This window comes from Stegodyphus dumicola, chromosome 11 (genome assembly GCF_044657685.1).
Source record: "Stegodyphus dumicola isolate Sdum_Otavi_A_Nest chromosome 11, ASM4465768v1".
In the NCBI taxonomy this organism is placed as follows: Eukaryota; Metazoa; Arthropoda; class Arachnida; order Araneae; family Eresidae; genus Stegodyphus; species Stegodyphus dumicola.
The window spans coordinates 104,544,279-104,563,035 of record NC_140778.1 but is presented as its reverse complement, the minus strand read 5'-3'; the positions used below and the strand labels follow the sequence as shown (position 1 = coordinate 104,563,035).

At 33.9% G+C, this 18,757-nt stretch overlaps 1 protein-coding gene and 1 long non-coding RNA gene across 3 annotated transcripts in view; one reads left to right on the top strand and one right to left on the bottom strand.

Annotated features, from left to right (window-relative positions):
- LOC118200227 (uncharacterized) overlaps nt 1–5,840 on the top strand; it is a 39,898-nt gene extending 34,058 nt beyond the window's left edge. The window contains exons 6-7 of the mRNA XM_035372165.2: nt 3,255–3,389; nt 5,288–5,840. Coding sequence (XP_035228056.1) covers nt 3,255–3,389; nt 5,288–5,558 — 406 coding nt within the window. The 3' untranslated portion in view covers nt 5,559–5,840. The remainder of the gene's footprint in view (nt 1–3,254; nt 3,390–5,287) is intronic.
- The window catches only part of LOC146994229 (uncharacterized), a 118,985-nt gene that overhangs the window by 82,845 nt on the left and 17,383 nt on the right, over nt 1–18,757 (bottom strand). The window lies entirely within an intron of this gene.

The window sequence follows — 18,757 nt, the reverse complement described above, 5'->3', positions numbered from 1 at the left end:
TGGGTACCATTACCTTCCGTTAAGATTAATTGGTTTAGCACCACGTCCGCCACTGTCTAGAACAAAACCCCCCGAGTTGTTAGTTGGGGGCTACACAGTCATCTCATACCTGGCCCCGAGATCAAGCGTCTGATGCATGGTCCTTATGACCAGCTGCATCTAAGTGGCCACTGAGATCTTGTTTTTAACACATAGAATTCTTTACATTGCCCTACGACGGCTATTTTTAACATATTCTTTACAGGATTCAAATTTTACATAAGTTTCAAACTATACATTAATATCAAATTTCTATCAATGTTTAACATGAACTTAAATATAGAATTTTTCAACATCAGATACGTTACATAAAAATGTTTGATAATGGTAAAATTATTACAATAGTTAAAGGAATATCAAAAATGATAACATTTTTACCGTCCCCCTACTGCAGGCCCCGTGACCCCAAATGGGGTCGCGAACCATAGTTTAAGAAACTCTGTTTTAATCCATCTGATCACAGAAAATAGTATTGCAGATTTTGTCCTCATAAACGATCCTACCGTTTTTACCGTTCCAAATGAATCCTAGTTGCCCGTGTCAATCTTCGATCACCGTGATCGTGTGAAGAAACCAAGCATATAATTTCTGCGTTTGTGTGATTTCTCTTCTAGAAAATTAAAATGGAATGTATAATTAAGACGCATGTGAACTCGAGAGCAATGCAGTGATCAGTAGTCAGACAGAGCCGTCCTGTGTGAACTCAGAAGAATGAGTTGTTATGCTTCTAGTTTTTGCATTGGGAGGTAATATGTAAGCTTTCCAGGATTCTATGAGTTCCTGGTAATAGTTATTAATGTATTATACCCTGTAGTTTCATATTTTACCAGTAAATATGCTTTAATTTGCAAAGCATGTTTTAATTTTCTTCCCTCATTTACTTTTGATGTGCTCGCAGCACTTAGTTGGTAAACGACCGTTGTACTATGAGGAGATGAAGGTTCAACATTATATTGGTGTCCGGAGTCAGAATCACACATAATACCACTACCTATCAGCATTTTTGTTATGGCTATCAAATTTCCAAGCAAAGTTTGCAAATGCAGTATATTTCTCTTGAGTTGACTGAAAGGAAATCAAGCTAGTATCTTGATTAAGTTCCAATAACGTAAATAATCGTCATCTGGATTGAATTAAACTGACGTAAATTAACATGATTACAGGCGAAATCGTCGCGAAGGAAAAAAAAAGCAAGGAGAAAACGTCGTCGTACAAAACATCACATCATGGGAGGAAAGAAAGCAAGGAGAAAGCATGGCAGTTCTAAAACATCGTAGTACAAAACATCGCCGTCGAATATAAGGCTGTTCAAAAACTTTGGATTTTAAAAACATCGTTATCCAAAATATCGTGGTAAAGAATAAAGCATCTAGACATCACAGCATGACGATAACATCACAAGCATGCGTTTTTCAGTGTTTAAAAGTTATAAATGCATATTCGCATAATGATTTGCGAATGCAAGAAGGAATGAAGAATATTTTTATTTTTATATTTTGAATGAACTAATAATGTTTTCCTAAAAAATTTAAGAAGGAACATAAGCATTCAAAAACTGAAAATGGGTAGAAAATTAATACTACTTGTAGAAGTTAACTGAATCTTACAATTTGATAATTAATTAAATAATTTTAATAGAGGTAACCACACGCTTTTACTCAATTTCCTTCTTCTAATCTTTCCTAGACTATATTTTTAATGAAAAATTGCCAGTAAAACTTTATAAAGTGAATTAATGAATTAATTATGTTTATTATTTTTAATTAATATCTCTGTTTTTAATTAATATCTCAGCTAATTAAATTCGTACAAAGATAAGAATGGTCGAAACGACTTCCTACAAATCTTTGGAATCCTGGAGTGCATCTATCGAAACTCAACTACCTGCTGTTCCGTAAGAGATGATGTTACAAACAAACAGGCAGATAGACGCACACAGATTTCAATAATATTAATGAATGATGATTAGTACACTTTATGAAAAATACATTTTTCTCGGTTTTTAAAATGTGTTGCTGTCGATTTATTTAATTATTGATCTGTAAGCGACGGAAGACGATATTTTACCTGAGTCGGTGAGGTCGATTATGTACTCAAAAATTGTTTTCACACAAGATATAAAAATTAATTTTACATAATAATCTCGTAGATTTCAGATTATAAAATAGCGTTTCAAAAAGGAAATAAGATTTAAAAAAACACATAAGAAATATGATTACATCGATATTGATGCGATGACAGGAAGACATGATTATATTTCTTTCTTAAATTTTACTTCACCGAAATTACAATAAAATGTCTGAAGGGGTGTTACTATTTCATAAAAGAAATGCAACGCTAAACTGTTGGGCACGAATATTAAATGTAAATGTAGTATATCGAAAAGGAATGATTGCATGTGGCGCCTATCTATACTTGTTCTAAAGAATACTATACTATTATAAATATTGTGAAAAATTAAACCTTCATCGTAAAATTTCATGATTATAATTTTGAGTGCAATATTTTGAAAGAAATTCATTTTTATTATTGGATCTGCAGCGTTTTATTTAAATATATCCTTCTGTTGTCTACAAAATATAGTTCCCAGTTGTTGCTGTTGTTTTGTCCATGTAATACAGGGTAGAATAATTACCAGAACCTCAAGAATGTTGGACTTCTACTTCCACCCCAATTTTGAGGAAAATCACCCCGGGGGATCCAAGGATCTTCCATCCCTCTCCTCTACCATCAAACCACACGAGAGGACTTCGCCATATGGTTAGAGTGCCTCCATGCCACAAAGACACTGTACATTTACAAACATCCAGATGGTATAGTGGTTAGGGGAGTTGATTGCGATACCAAAGGGCCCAGAGAAGGAAATCCCAGAAATACCCAGAATCCCGGAAAAGGCGTGGTTGTAACTGTCCATTCCTTTATAGGGGAAAAGAAAGTCCTCTTATTAGGTGCTTCCATAATAAACTGACCATCGCTTCTGGCGTTAATAGTGGCCAAAGCCTATGTAATGACTTGTGACCGCCATTGGGGAAAACAATTGGTGCCTCTTCCGGAATTCTACTCCTAATCACTATACTACCTAGGCGACATAGTTCCCTGTTAAAAAAGCACAAAGGTGAAATTTTGATCAAAAGTAGTGAATTAGTGATCAAGTGAATCATCTGGGGACATTTGATGAAGTAATTCTAAAATATATATTTCTGTTTTTTCCTTAGAACTCTGCAATCACCATTCGAAAGGGAATCCTTGTCATCTTTGAGTTACGTGGATTTATCTGAAAATCCTTGGAAATGTGATTGTCATATTCTGTGGATGAAAAAGCTGAAGGCTGAAACTGAAGAAGCTATTGTGTAAGTTAATGATTACTTACTAAAAATTTTTAAGCTATTTTAACTGTTTTATGCAATTAAATAAGTAAAGTATGTGATTTGTTTCTTAGTATAAAATTTCCCACTGGATTATTCATTTGCAAGACTGCGATAAAGCCTTCAATGTTGATAACATATCTAGCATGTCTATTTTCTGCTTTCTGTTGATTGCTGATTTAAAACAGTCGTCTGCAGAAAGGCTAGAGATAACAAATACCTTTACCTGCTGCTGTGCATTCAATCTTAACACATATTTCTTTGTTACTGCGTTTATAGCAGGTGTACGGAAGTTATTGTGTATAAACCCAAACCTTAACTTAACTTGCAAACCCTACCGCCAATTCTGGAAAACCGATAAAGCTAAAAAACAATCAAAGAACCAAACTGATTAAGCCAAGTAAAATACTGGGCAGCTAGCCTTTAACTTGCCCGCCGAGGAAGATTCCCTGACTTCGCCAGCAGGGTCACCCCCACCTTTATTCTGAATAAGTTCCACGTAATAGTTAGAATAATATATGATACAATTAAATATTTTTTTAAGTTCTGGGAATAGAGTTTTCGATTTCTGTAGAACACATAATTAACAATCCACGGAGTAACAACGTTCGTTGAAATAGTGTCTGAGATTATCTAGAGTTTCATCTCTACTCTTGCCCTATGTTAACAATCAGAAATACAGCAGTCTTAACTGTACCTTTCTCGTAGGTTTAGGTTTCACTAATACTTTCCGGAGCTTCCGTTCATTATTCTTCGTAGGTATTCTTGGTAAGTTTTGTCTGTCAAAGGTATGGACATCCAAACATGTTTCCTTATTAACATTAATGGTTATTTTCAAAAGGAACTATGCAAGTTCTTATATAAATTTGAAAAGTACAACCAGCAGGTATCAACCAAAAATTTCGTAATTAGAAACATAAAACGTTTGCGAGTTCATCATTATTAAAAGATTTTTCTACTAGGACTCTACTTTGATCTCTCAAACTAGAAAAACATTTCCTCCACATTTCCTCATTTGTTAAACTTTCTCTTCTAGGAATCTCACGTGATGAATTTTTACGTGAAGTGCCTTCAGGGCAACATTTTTACTGAGCCAACACATTGCAAAATTCGCAATGTTGGGTATAACGTTACCGATACGGATACCGATATTAAAAAATTAGTATGAAACTTTCTCCTGACAAAAAGATTTTAAGATCATATACAGGGTGTCATTCAAAAGTTTCAAGACTTACCTCAGAACTAGAAATTTATTGAACATTTAAGTACAGAGAACTAAAATTCTTCAAAATATGATCCTTCAGCATCAACACAGTGCTGCCAGCGCGTCTTCCACTGTTCGTAGCCCTTCCGGAAGGCCTCGGGCGTCATGCTGTCAAGGGCTCTCGTCGAAGCCTGCTGAATGGCGTCGATGCAGTCGAATCGCTTCCCTTTTAGTACAGCGTGACAATACTGCCGCAACCACCCTACAGCCCCGACTTGGTTCCAAGTGACTTTTTCCTCTTCCATCGTATCAAGACAGGCCTAAAAGAGAAGCGATTCGACTCCATCGACGCCATCCAGCAGGCTTCGATGAGATCCCTTGACAGCATGACGCCCGAGGCCTTCCAGAAGGGCTAGGAACAATGGAAGACGCCCTTTCAGCGCTGAGTTGATGCTGAAGGATCATATTTTGAAGAATTTTAGTTCGCTGTACTTAAATGTCCAATAAATTTCTAGTTCTGAGGTAAGTCTTAAAACTTTTGAATCACATCCTGTATGTACATTTAAAATCCTTATTCGCCCATTGGATCTTAAGTATTTTATTATTTCATTTATATATTTTGCTCATTTTGCAGTAAGTATTAGTTTCCTCATTAAATATTTTTATCTCGTGCCTATAGTTGCGACAGTCCACCTCATCTTCGCGGTCGCTCTTTAGACACCATCCTGGCATCCGAACTGAAGTGTGAAGACCGTTGGGCATGGGTTACATTTATCTTGGTGATTTCCTCCATGGTGGCTATTGGAATATTCGTTTTGGGAGCTTCTGCTATTGTCTGCTCTAGAACACGAGTAGGACTCTACATACGAGCCAAGAAGCAATTCTCTTATGCAAAAGTGACACCAAAAACTGAGACTGTAGATCTCGAATGGGATCCATCATGTGATTAATTGTAATTAGTTTTTTGTGTTAAGGGATTTTATAGTAGATGCATGATTTTGAAGAGCTTGCGTACAAAGTACTCTATCTTAAAACGTCTCCATTGAGTTGATATTTAGAACTTTTGGAAACGCAATAAGTATTTATTGCAATTTGTACTGTATTTGTGGTATTAAGAATTTATTGCAATATATGCAACGCGCATTTACTTTGTAATATTTTTATTATAGAAACATATATCAGTATGTAATTATTAAATTCTTTTGTTTTAAATAAAAATGTTGGACTATAAATGTTGGACTTTGTAACCGTCAAGTTAATGCTGGAAGTGAAATAACGTGGAGCAAAGAATATTAATAAAAATTAGTTTTCATGATAATAACACATAAGAATACTTCATTCACTTATGCATTTAGAAGATATACAAAATGATTCAAGCAAGCAGACAATTTAAGGAATCTTTAATTTTTGGTGTATGAAAAAGCTAAATAGTTAGATTTTTGAAAAGCAGTTTAAATGCAGAAATACTAAAATCTAAACATAAAGTAATTTTAATTTGTATTACTAATTAGTCGTAAAGCTCTTAATTTTAACAACAGTTTTAAAAAATTAAAATTAAATCACGTTAGAGTAATGAGTCTCACTTTATACGTTTCTTGTACCCTTAGCTCTTGTGTGAAATGAAATTAAAAGTAAGAATGTAAGTATGAATATTCGTATAGTTTCATGAATTTGTATTTCTAAATTAGAGATATGATTTTTCGGTTCCTACAGTTTATCTCAAATATTTAACTACGTACCCCACTGGCACACGTACCTTAAGTTCAAACTTACAGTAGTAGAGAACGATGTATAAAGACATGCAAATAAGTTGACCAAAATATGCGAATTTAAAATGCAGGGTAACAAAATACCAAGGAGGTTGGAATAAATGAAGTAAGCCTATCCCGTATGTAATGAAATTGGAGCTATGAAACATCACGATTTATCATGGCCGCTGCCATATATAGGCTTCAGGCTGGTTTTGTTTACCTCCTAAGCGGTGTTATCTACAACATGCGTTCTAATTTTATTGCTTAACATAAATGAATAAAAAAAGTTCTACTTGGTATATAGCAAAATCAAACGGAATGCAAATAACTATTCCAACTTTTGCAATCCAAGTACATGAAAATGTGTGAATGGTAATTATAAGACAAATGTATACATGGTGAAACCTAGGAGACGTTTCAATGATATTTTATGCAAAATATGCCTAGTGACACATTTCTAAACCTGCGTACGTTGATATTTACCCTCAAAGTTAGTGTATTTTATCTTTTTATCTTTTTATATTATATCTTTTTTATCTTTTTATATATAGCAGTCTAAAAATTTTTTTAATTGGATTATAATACCTTAAATTAACTCCATAAACACCAAGGAATTTCCTACTTATATAATTTTAATTAAATATTCTCATTGAAATACTTCAAATTAAGACAAATATAACCTTTCAGAACTTACTAGGTGAAACTGTCTACTTTGAAAAACGATAGTATGCAAATACAGTAGTTCATAATATCTATTCCTTAATTCCATTTAAATTCAATGATTTGTGACATTCATATTAGCTCTTCATGGAACATCAACAAATATTATACATTTATATGTTGACAGAAGGAAATATTTAAGCATTTTCTAATCTGAAACTTATGTTGAATTACAAATTTACACAGATATTTAATATAGATATTTGTAATATAAAAATCAGAAGCTTGTGTTTTCTTTTCTTTGTTTTATTAAATTTCCGTTTTTACAATAATACTTGTCTATTGAACATGAATAAATAGTGCGGATTTTTTTTAATCTAAAATGCTGATTGGCTAATGCAGTGAGAACAGTTTTTTGTGAATTTAGAACAATTCTTTTAAATATTTTTTCTAGGAGAAGTGAAACGGGATAATGGGTTCGAAGTTTTTGGTTTTAAAAGTGCCCTTGGCAAGTTTAGAGATGAGAATGACCGTGGTATTTTTTCACACCAACAAAGAAATAATTTAAATTGAGGCAATCGTTGCATATGCGTCAGATTTTTGTGACAATATTACCGAAGAAGTTTTTAATTATTTGATGCACTTTCTTCAATGTGCGTTGCTGGCCATTAAAATTACTACTGGATGAAGGCAGTACACAAGAAGCGTTAATTTGCATGAAAGATACTCTATCCTGAAGTATGTTTACCATTCCGGGGAATGCGCACAAAGCAGTGATTGGCGTACATGCAGTACTGGAGACAATGATCTGCCCTCTTTTAGCTCACTTTCTTGACCGTTCTTGGAGTTCCACCTGCTAACTCGTCATATGCCCTCATAGGCTTAGTTTTCTTATCTAGCTTATTAAAAATCCTTCTGGGTCCACATAAACCACTCCATAATCGGTTCTCGTATCCAGATTTCTCATTAAAACCAGCATTTGAAAGTACATGTTTTGTGTAAAGGTCTTGTTATCACTTGTGTAAGAAGGAGAACTCTAACCAGCACACGTCGTAATTGAACCGTGGCAGGATCATGGTCAATTGAACTTCGGATTTTCCCCGATCTGTTGGTCGGGATCCCATGTCTGTTAGGGAAATATGGAAAGAAAATTCTAGGTGGGTCATAATGTATGCCATAAAGCTTCTCAGTAGCTCTAGGCCACTAATGTCCTAGAGTACAGACATATTGTCCTTTCGGCCTTACGGTGTCGTACAGCCTCGACGTGCATCCTGAATCAGGAACTTGGCTCGTGTGCGGGACGACAAGTGTCAACGCGACAACGTTCTCAAGCACCACCGAGTGTCAGCACGGCGACCCTTGCTGCGGCTTTCCTTGAACCTGAAGCAGAGACAGTTGCGCATACAGTGGTGAGACGAACAACGACACGATACGGAAAGGGTATTACATTGTCTTTTCAGACGAAAAGGGTGTGAAGGAAATTAAAAAATAAAAGAGGAAAGAAAAAAAGGAAAAAGGAGATAAGAGGGAAAATCGTAAAAGAGGAAGATGTTTTCAATTTCCTTATGGAAGGCAGATCTAGTCAGCAATTTTCATTGCCTTTACGCTTTCTGTCTTGTTAAGCAATCACCGGCATGTGATCTGAGGAATGGGTAGTGAACACTTCCATACAGAGGAGTGCATATGTAGTAGTGAAGAAAGGTTTTCTGTGAAGAACGGGTCTGAAAGTGCTCTGATCTGAGGGATATTAAAAATGATACTATGCAGAATATTTCCATTTCTGTTGGATGTGCAACAATCGCAGTTTGTGAGTTTCGACCAGCAGCCTAGGATGGTAAGATTGTTTCGCTCCCTGCAGACTGAAATCGAGAGGTTTGTAGAGGAACCCCGTTTCTCCAATCTAGGGATTGCATGAGTTTCACTGATTAGTACAACATCAAATTTTCTGTAACTTTCCATCTTTGATAGTAAGGTTTATCGCTTCCCAATTAAACAACATCAAAGGCATTTTTAGGCTATTTGGTTTATCCTTCATTATTGCAGGTTTGATTCTTTACTAATTCTGTCTTGCCCTGGATAACCACAGATGGATTTCGGAAAGTGATTAGACCTGCAAAGTCTTGCATGACGATTATTGTATGACGATTATTAAGTAGATGAAGTATCTTAAATTATAAATCTTATATGAAGTCGGGTTCTTAGGGATCGTGACTAAGGAGAGAGTTATTTTCCCTTCTGATTGCCACGTCGATGTATCAGCTGCATTCTCGGAGACTCATCATTAGCAACGAAGAATATACTCCCGCTCGATATCGATACCGATATTATACGTATCGCTGAATTATCGATGGTTTTTCACTTAAATCGAGGTCCCAAGAGAGAAATGGTCTACATCCTGTTCAGCTGATATGTGAGTGTTGCTTCGATGGATAGATGCAGCTCTTTAGACGAGAAATCGGAGGTGAAGTCACCTCATGTTATCAACAGGTAGCACTTACTATTCCTCTAATGAACCAAAAAGAAATTTTCTAGACAAAGCTTATACATTGATCGATCTAGATCCTTTTAAGGTTATAGGTCTAGACAGTGATAATAATGACTTCGACAAGTCAAGCTTGCAAATAATCACTTACATGTGGTCTATGTTTACCAATAAGGTTTCTTCACGAATCCTACAGAGTTCGGTAGTCAAATGCAATCTTTATATTAAATAGATGAGGATAAGACTTAAAAATAACACAAAAACCTAAATATATATACAAGAGCATTTGTTTTTCATGGCTATTCAGAATCCAAATCAGGCAACTTTTCGAAATGGAGAAGATTTTTTCATCTAAGTAGGTGACCTGAAAAGAGTATGAGGAATTTGTAGTTACACATACACAGTATTTCTTACTGGAAAATTGACGAATAGTTGACTCAGTTTTTTTGTAAGAAATTTTCATTCAGAGTTTGAGTGATCTCATAAAGACGAAGGATTTTTAAAATCTCTGTGTAATATTTCAGTACGTACTACTAGTGGACATTGTTCAGGATCCTAAGCAAATGGTTTGTTAGAATCTGAAGTGTGTTTACAATTTTCGGTGTAATATTTGCGCATGCATGGTAAGTATTAGTAAAACAGTCCGATGATAAAGACATAGAAGTGCCTTTGAGCAATGTGGTCAATCCAAGTCAGTTTATGGTTCAAGACGATTCTGAGGTACTTTACTTTCAAAATGATTTCGTTGAACAGTTTTATTTCATAGTCTAATTACCTTTCTGACTTGCTTCTCAAGATTAGGAGTAACTGTGATTTGGTGATGAATTACACGACGCAGACCCGAAGGTCTTCGCAAATAGCGAGTTACAGATAGTCAGTATTACTTATGAAGTAACTTAGCACCACTGTCAGCGCGGTAGATTAAAAATACCAAAATACACACTTGAAGCTGCCGAGCTAACAGACTACAGTGAAGTGGTGAAACAAACCTTATGAAAAAAATAATAGTAAATAGGAATGTAATAGGAAAATACGAAAACATTTGGGCAATAATATAAATTAAGCAATAAAAGAATGTAGAGGAAATTGGGCGAACTGACTGGAGATACAGTATAGTTGAGTGCGTGCGGATTCGTAATAGATTGAATGCACATGTCTGATAAAAAGTTTAAAAAAATTATTCTTATCACAAAAAATATAACAAAACACTAGATTTTTGCTCAAAGATATTCGCACAATATTGCAATATCACGAATATAATCAGTAGCTATATTTTAAACTACTAAAACATTAAATAGAACGCAATCCAAAGTGCAGAGAAAGCTAATCCGATTTCACCACGAATTCAATAGAATAAACAGTAACTGTTTATGTGAATTGCTTCATTTTATTGTTGCAAACAGCGTAAATTTCTTTTGTTTTTCTTCCTTTAGTTTTGAACTTTATGTGTGGCAACAAGATAATTGATTGATAGAATTGTGTTTGTGACAGCCATGTAGAATGGCTCGCTTATTTTGTATCAATTATTTCGCCTCGCTGAAATCTTATTTATAATGAGTGTAATGAAATAAAAGTGAAGGAATACAGTCCATGTGTTATTATTGTTTGTAAAACATATTAAGTAAAGATCATTTATTATTGTTGGTCCGTCGAGCCGTAGTGCTAGTGAAGATAGTGACTGTTCTAAGTGCATTGTAACAACGCAAATATGCATATGGTTGGTGAAACATTACTCCACTTTGTGAGGTAAGTGGATTTTGAACAAAAATTCGTTTATAACTGATTTTAAGAACAATGTTGTAATGCAGCATAGAAAAGTGTTTCGATTTCATTATAATAATAGTGTAAAGTGATTTAAGAACAATTTCTGTTTTTGAATTGATCAATTATGAGTGAACTTATAACTTTTAAAACAAAAAGAGCAGTCTTACGCAGGAGTGTTACTAATTATGTAAAGAAAATTGAAACTATTTTAACTGTAGATGAAATTAATTTAATAGAACTAGAGGAATGTGTCGAATTATTGAAGCAAAAAGAAATTGAGTTAAGAAAGCTTGATTCTGAAATCGAAAGTTTAATCAAAGATACTAAAGAATTAGAAAACGAAATATATTTTGTTCAGAAGTATACAGATAAAATTTATTTGTGGAAATTTAAAGGTGAAAAATTATTAAGAAATCAAAATGGTAAAAATAATTCTAATAGTGTAATTTCAGAACAGGTTCTTGACAATATTAAATTACCCAAGTTAACGTTACCGACTTTTGGTGGTAATATTACAGAATGGATAGCTTTTAAAGATCTTTTCAGTGCTTGTGTAAGAAATAATACAAATTATCGAATGCTCAAAAATTGCTGTATTTGAAGGCTTCGTTGAAAGGTGAAGCATATCGCATTATTCCAACCATTCAAATTTCGGATTGTAATTTTGAAATAGCATGGAATTTGTTCGACGAAAGATATTCAAATAAGAGAGAACAAATTTTTGCATATATTAAACGTTTTCTAAGCTTACCAACTATTCAAAATGAATCAGCATTTGCTATTTTAAATTTAGTTGACAATATTAATGAAGTAATTCGTTCTTTAGAAGTATTGAATCAAACCATTGATAATTTTGGTGACACTTTAATGACTTATTTAATTTTGCAAAAATTAGACCCTTCTACAAAATATGGTGGGAACGTCAGTTAAAATGTAATGAGATTCCAAAACTTACGACTTTAATTGAATTCCTAAAAAACTATGCAAGAACACTTCAAAATAGCAAATCAATTAGTTTTTGTAAGTAATAAGGTACCTAAATCTGTGTTTCAAAATAAAAATAATGTTCGGGTTACTACTTTGGGTTGTGGTTATTGTAAAGAAGATCATAGTTTAGCCAAATGTTCGAAATTTTTAAATTTATCGGTTCAGAAAAGAATAGAATTTGTAACATCTATCGTTACTATTTTAATTGTTTATCTAATATACACTTGCTCAAAAAATGCAAGAGTTTAAATACATGTCAACATTGCTTTAAGAAGCATCAAAGTATTTTGCACATTGTAAATAATTCGAAAAATAAAACTCAGTTAAACAGTATATCTCCGCCTACGCAATCTAACCCTAAAACAGATGAATTAACGACTCCTAAGGATGTTTCAGCCACAGTTTGTGCCTCTCATTATGATTCGAATACAAAAAGCAATCAAGCCAGTCACATTTTATTGTGTACTGCTTTAATAAAAGTTACAAATTCTGAACAACAATTTGTGAAGTGTAGATGTTTATGTGACACTTGACTTCAGAGATAACTTATTTCAAGGGATTGTGGGAAGAAATTAGGATTACGAGTGAAAGATAATTCCATTTATGTATCATGTCTAGGAGAATTTAATACTATAAGTAATGGGGAAGTCGATTTAGTATTCACTTCTCATTTTAAAAGTGATATTTGTGTATCAACATCAGCGTTTGTACTGGACAAGGTGACAGATAACATTCCCTATGTATCTTTGCCATCAATCATCTTCGATAACTTCAGTGATTTACAATTAGTTGATCCATTATTTTACTAGTCACAACCAGTTGACATTTTATTTGGAGTAAATGTATTTCTGCATTTAATGACGGGAGAAATTGTCAAACGTGGTCCTGATCTACCATTTGCTCTAAATTCGAGGTTGGGGTGGATAATTTCGGGTACTACAAATTTTGAATCTACAAATTTTGAGCCAGTATATGTAAATCATTTGAATATTAACACAGATGAGTTAGTAAATTCTTTCTGGGAGTTAGAAAAGTTTCCAAATGTACAACCTTTAACAAATGAAGAAAAACTTTGTGAAGAACATTTTAAAAACTCGCATTTTAGAGACACATCAGGTCGTTATTCAGTTGCATTACCATTCAAACATAATAGAGATATTCTAGGTGACTCCTGTGAAATGGCGCACCGAAGATTTCAATATTTGGGAGAAGAGACTGTTATCTATGAAAGAAATTTACAACCAGTATATTCAGTTTATGAAAGAGTACTTTTCACTAGAACACGTAGAATTAGTGCCAGACACAGATTATGAATTAGAGAATAAACACTATTATATCCCACATCACTTCGTGTTGAAGGACTCTAACTTAACAACAAAATTGAGAGTTGTTTTCGATGCGAGCGCTAAAACAACCACAGATGTTTCTTTAAATGATACTCTAATGATAGGCCCAAAAACACAAGATGACTTAATTTGTATTTTACTAAGATTTAGACTTCATAACATCGCAATAACCGCTGATATTAAAATGATGTACAGACAGATAAAGGTTCATGAAAAAGATAGAGATTTTCAGAGAATATGATGGAGAGATAGCCTGTACAAACAAATACAAGCTTGTCGTTTGGGAAAACAGTTACATATGGAACTGCAGCTGCTCCATATCTTGCAACCAAAGTTTTGAGTCAGTTAGCGATTGATGAAGGATTGAACTTTCCAAAGGCAAAGAATATAGTTTTAAGAGATTTTTATGTTGATGATATGTTAAGTGGTGTAAAAGATAGTTCGGAAGGTATTGCATTGATAGACGAATTGCAACAACTGCTAAAAAGGGCGGCTTTGAGCTTCACAAAGGGTCGACAAGTGAACCGTCATTGTTAAAAACCTCTGGCTTAACAAATACAGATAGTGACAATATTCATCGTGTAATAGAAGACAAAACATTGAAAGTTCTGGGATTGGAATGGCATCCGGACAATGATGAATTCAAATGTAATGTCGGTGTAATAGAGTATCAAAGTGTTCCGACTAAAAGGATTATTTTGTCATTCGGGTAGCAAAGCTATTCGATCCATTGGGGTGGATAGCTCCGTTTGTAATTTTCGCTAAAATGATCCTTCAGCAATTGTGGAAATTGCAAATATCATGGGATGATCCTGTAACAGAAGAGATTGATCGAAATTGGAGAAATCTATGTAGAGAAGATAAACTTTTGAATTCTATAAATATACCTAGGAAAATTCTGCTACCTGATTATTTTCGATGTGAACTTCACGGATTTTGTGATGCGTCTGAAAGGGCTTATGCAGCAGTTATTTATAACAAAACTTGCAACAACTCTGACATTACTGTTAAACTTGTAACAGCTAAAGCTCGTATAGCACCATTAAAATCTATTACGATTCCAAGACTGGAATTATGTGCAGCAATGTTATTGGCACGCTTGATTCAGTCTGTAAAATCTGCATTAGTGATAAATTTTGATTTAGTGCAAACTTGGAGTGATTCACAAATCGTGTTGTCATGGCTAAGGTCAGATCCTAAAAAATGGCAAGTATTTGTATCCAATAGAGTTTCCTGAAATACAATCCATCTTACCACCTGAGAACTGGAGTCATGTTGATGGAAAAGAAAATCCAGCTGATTGTGCTTCACGTGGGTTATTTCCTGCAGGACTATTATCTCATCAATTGTGGTAGAATGGTCTTTTTTGGTTAAAGTGCAGTGAGATTGACTTGTCTAAAAATATTCTTATAGATGAAGAGGCATTACCAGATGCACGTAAAACAGTCTCATTTGTAGTTTCTGAACCTGTACAGGAACTTGCTAGTATATCAAACATATCTTCATTTCCAAAGTTACAACTCATATTTGCTTGGATATTAAGATTCATATCAAATTCTAAAGTAGCATATCTAGAAAGAAATACTTCTTTTTTTAATCTAGTAATGAAATTCGAGCTGCAACTTTCTGTATTGTCTGAATAATATAGCGATTTCACTTTTTTAAAGAAATTCAATATTCGAAGTTGAGAAAAAACTTACCTACCAATAGCAACCTCTATAGCTTGTGTCCAATTTTAGATGACAACAAAGTGTTACGTGTAGGAGGAAGACTGAAAAATGCGCTACTATCAGAAAATGAAAAACATCCAATCTTATTACCTTCAAAACACAATCTGACAGAAATCATAATTAGACACTTTCATGTCAAGTATCTGCATGCAGCACCAGAACTTCTTCTATCATTAATTAGACAGCAATTTTGGATCATAGCTGCTAGATCCGCTATCCGAAAAGTAGTAAGATCTTGTATCACGTGTTGCAAACTTAGAGCTGAAACTGCAAGTCAAATAATGGCTGATCTACCGGAATCTAGAGTAACACAATCGCGACCATTTCATCGAACTGGAATAGATTTTTCTGAACCGTTCATGATTAAACATCGTGCAGGACGTGGACAAAAATCATTTAAATATTACGTATGCCTATTTGTGTGTTTTGTAATCAAGGCAGTACATCTTGAAATGGTAGAAGATTTGTCAACAAAGGCATTTTTAAGTGCATTTTTTGCAGTGTAAGCAAAATCAAGAAATTCACAAATTTTTGTCTTTATAGGAAATAAAATGGATATTCAACCCGCCATCATCTCCCCATTTTGGTGGACTATGGGAATCGACAGTAAAGTCAATGAAATTACATCTAAAAAGGACTGTTGGTGATACTGTGCTGACCTATCCGGAATTTCAGACCTTAATAGCGCAGGTTGAGGCTTGTCTCAACTCTAGGCCATTGTGTCCAACATCGGCTGATCCAAATGATTTAACTGCATTAACACCTGGTCATTTCCTAATAGGAACGTCTTTAACTGCCATACCTGAGCCAGACCTAAATTATAGTTCCTTCAATCACCTTGACAGATGGCATGTGAGACAGTTTATTTTTCAGCACTTCTGGAAACGATGGAGTCGAGAATACCTGTTTCAGCTTCAACAAAGACCTAAATGGCAAAAAAGTCAAAACAATTTAGAAGTCAATGACTTAGTCCTCATCAAAGAAGACAATCTTTCGCCTCTTAAATGGAGGTTAGGGAGAATAATTGCTGTTCATCCGGGCTCAGATCATAGAGTCAGAGTTGTTAGTATTAAAACTGGTCAAGGTGTCATAAAACGACCAGTCGTGAAATTGTGTCCTCTTCCTGTTCAGACTAAAAACTATGAACTGCTTCGCATATAATATTTTGTATTATTTTTCTTATGTTTATCTTTTATTACAGACTAAGAAGTTTCAAAATGCTCCAACAGTTGAAATCCCCTGGGATTTTAACGAGGGCCAGGATGTTTGTGTGAGTATCGTTTGCTTCATTTTATTGTTGCAAACAGCGTGAATTTCTTTTGTTTTTCTTCCTTTAGTTTTGAACTTTATGTGTGGCAACAAAATAATTGATTGATAGAATTGTGTTTGTGACAGCCATGTAGAATGGCTCGCTTATTTTGTATCAATTATTTCGCCTCGCTGACATCTTATTTATAATGAGTGTAATGAAATAAAAGTGAAGGAATACAGTCCATGTGTTATTATTGTTTGTGAAACATATTAAGTAAAGATCAGTAACAGTTATCTAAACAACTGAGCCGAGATGTTTCTCTCCGGCTTTTATAGCTTTTTAAATCGACCACGCGAGATAGTTCTAGCAATTTCTGGAAAGCGAAAAGAGTAGAATCACCGGTTACAGCTAACATAGCAGTCATTCACATTTATTCAAATTAAATATAAATTACTGAGATAAACTTTTATTCAATGTTAACCGGTTACAGCTAACATAGCAGTCATTCACATTTATTCAAATTAAATATAAATTACTGAGATAAACTTTTATTCAATGTTAAACGCACGTGCTTTTATATTTTTATTTTTCCTGCATAGCTTTCTCTTAAGATTCGTCACCCGCTGCAATATAAATATATAAAAGCACGTGTATTAATTTGGTCTTAATGCTACTTTTGGAATTTCGGCCGATTATTGCATACATGCTTATCAGTGCTTCATTTGCTTTGTTTCTTGTTGCTAAGATGTGCTTCTTAAATGTGAGTTCATTGTTGATCCAGAGATCGTCAATTTTGAAGAAGTCTTCGGTTGGATGTCGGACCTTTACTATTGTAAATCTCATGTTCCCTTAGGTCTTCAATAATTGGTTACGTAAATTTCAGACAGGGAAGATGGGCATGGAAAGCATGATTTTCAGAGGGAGAAACTTGGGAAAGTCTTCACCTCGCAGATATCAAGTGAAGTAGAGTTTTTCGCAGATAGCACGAAAAACACAGTTCTTCGTGAATAGCATAATAAGCAATTACATAGAGCTATATTCAGTATTTACATCAACACACTGTCAGGGTAAAAATAAAATCTTATAAAGGTAAAATAATATACAGAAAATCCCAATATATTTTATGTTCACAATGAGGACGAACACTAATTCTCTAACTTGAGTGAAAAAGAAACTTTTCTTTTAATATTAATAGTTTAAAGCACTGAAATCTTGAACCAAATAATAATGAAAAATATAAACAAGGCCTAGGAACGTTTTTCTCTAAGCTAGTCTGGTATCGAACTCGATACCTTGCAACATCGTAACTTTATATACGATGTTGTATAATTAACATATTAACAACGATTACGGCTTTGGTGAAGGTGTTATTATTGAGTTTACTGATGAAAGTTTTTATGTCTTCAAGTTTTAGATCCCCGTATAAGTCTTGATTACGAATAAACCAATGAATGCATATTAATAGCAATAATAGTAAATAAGTATAGTAAAATGCCTACTGCTTATTTAGGTAAAATAAATTTTAAAAACTCTAAGCGAGCAACCATAATATCACTGCATAACTACCGCGTCCCTCGATGAAGTAACATATCAGTTCGAAACACAGGTATAGTTATACTAGAAGGTACAGGGTACTAATACACAGGTCTTGTGTACAAATACACTGTACTTCTTCCGTGATGAAAGAGTATTTGCGTGTTTACGTGATATGTGAAAGGAACGTTTTGTATATTGTTGCATATAGCTATTTATAAACTTTTTTAAGTTCCTGAAATAGCATTTTATTACTTACACTTTTTCTATAATAAAGATTACACTTTGCTATTCAAGTACGGAAATAAGATTTACTGGTTTTAACATAAAGAACTGTCGTTCCTTTTATGTATCATTTAGTTTTAAGTAAAAATACTATTCCAGTTTCTTTTTCTTTTCTTTTTTTTTAACAAAAGAATCATACTATTAATAATAATATTAAACGCAATTCCCATAAAAGGCTATTAATCTTGAAATGAGGTTTTGCATCACTTCACGATGAAGAGTGGATCACTTTACAAATTGTTGCCACCAAAAATTTTCGCCCTGTACTATTTCTAATGTAATAATACAGGAAATCATAGTTAATTCAGTCAGTTAAAGAAAGTAAGACAGTCCAAAAGTTAAATCATTGAAAGAAATTA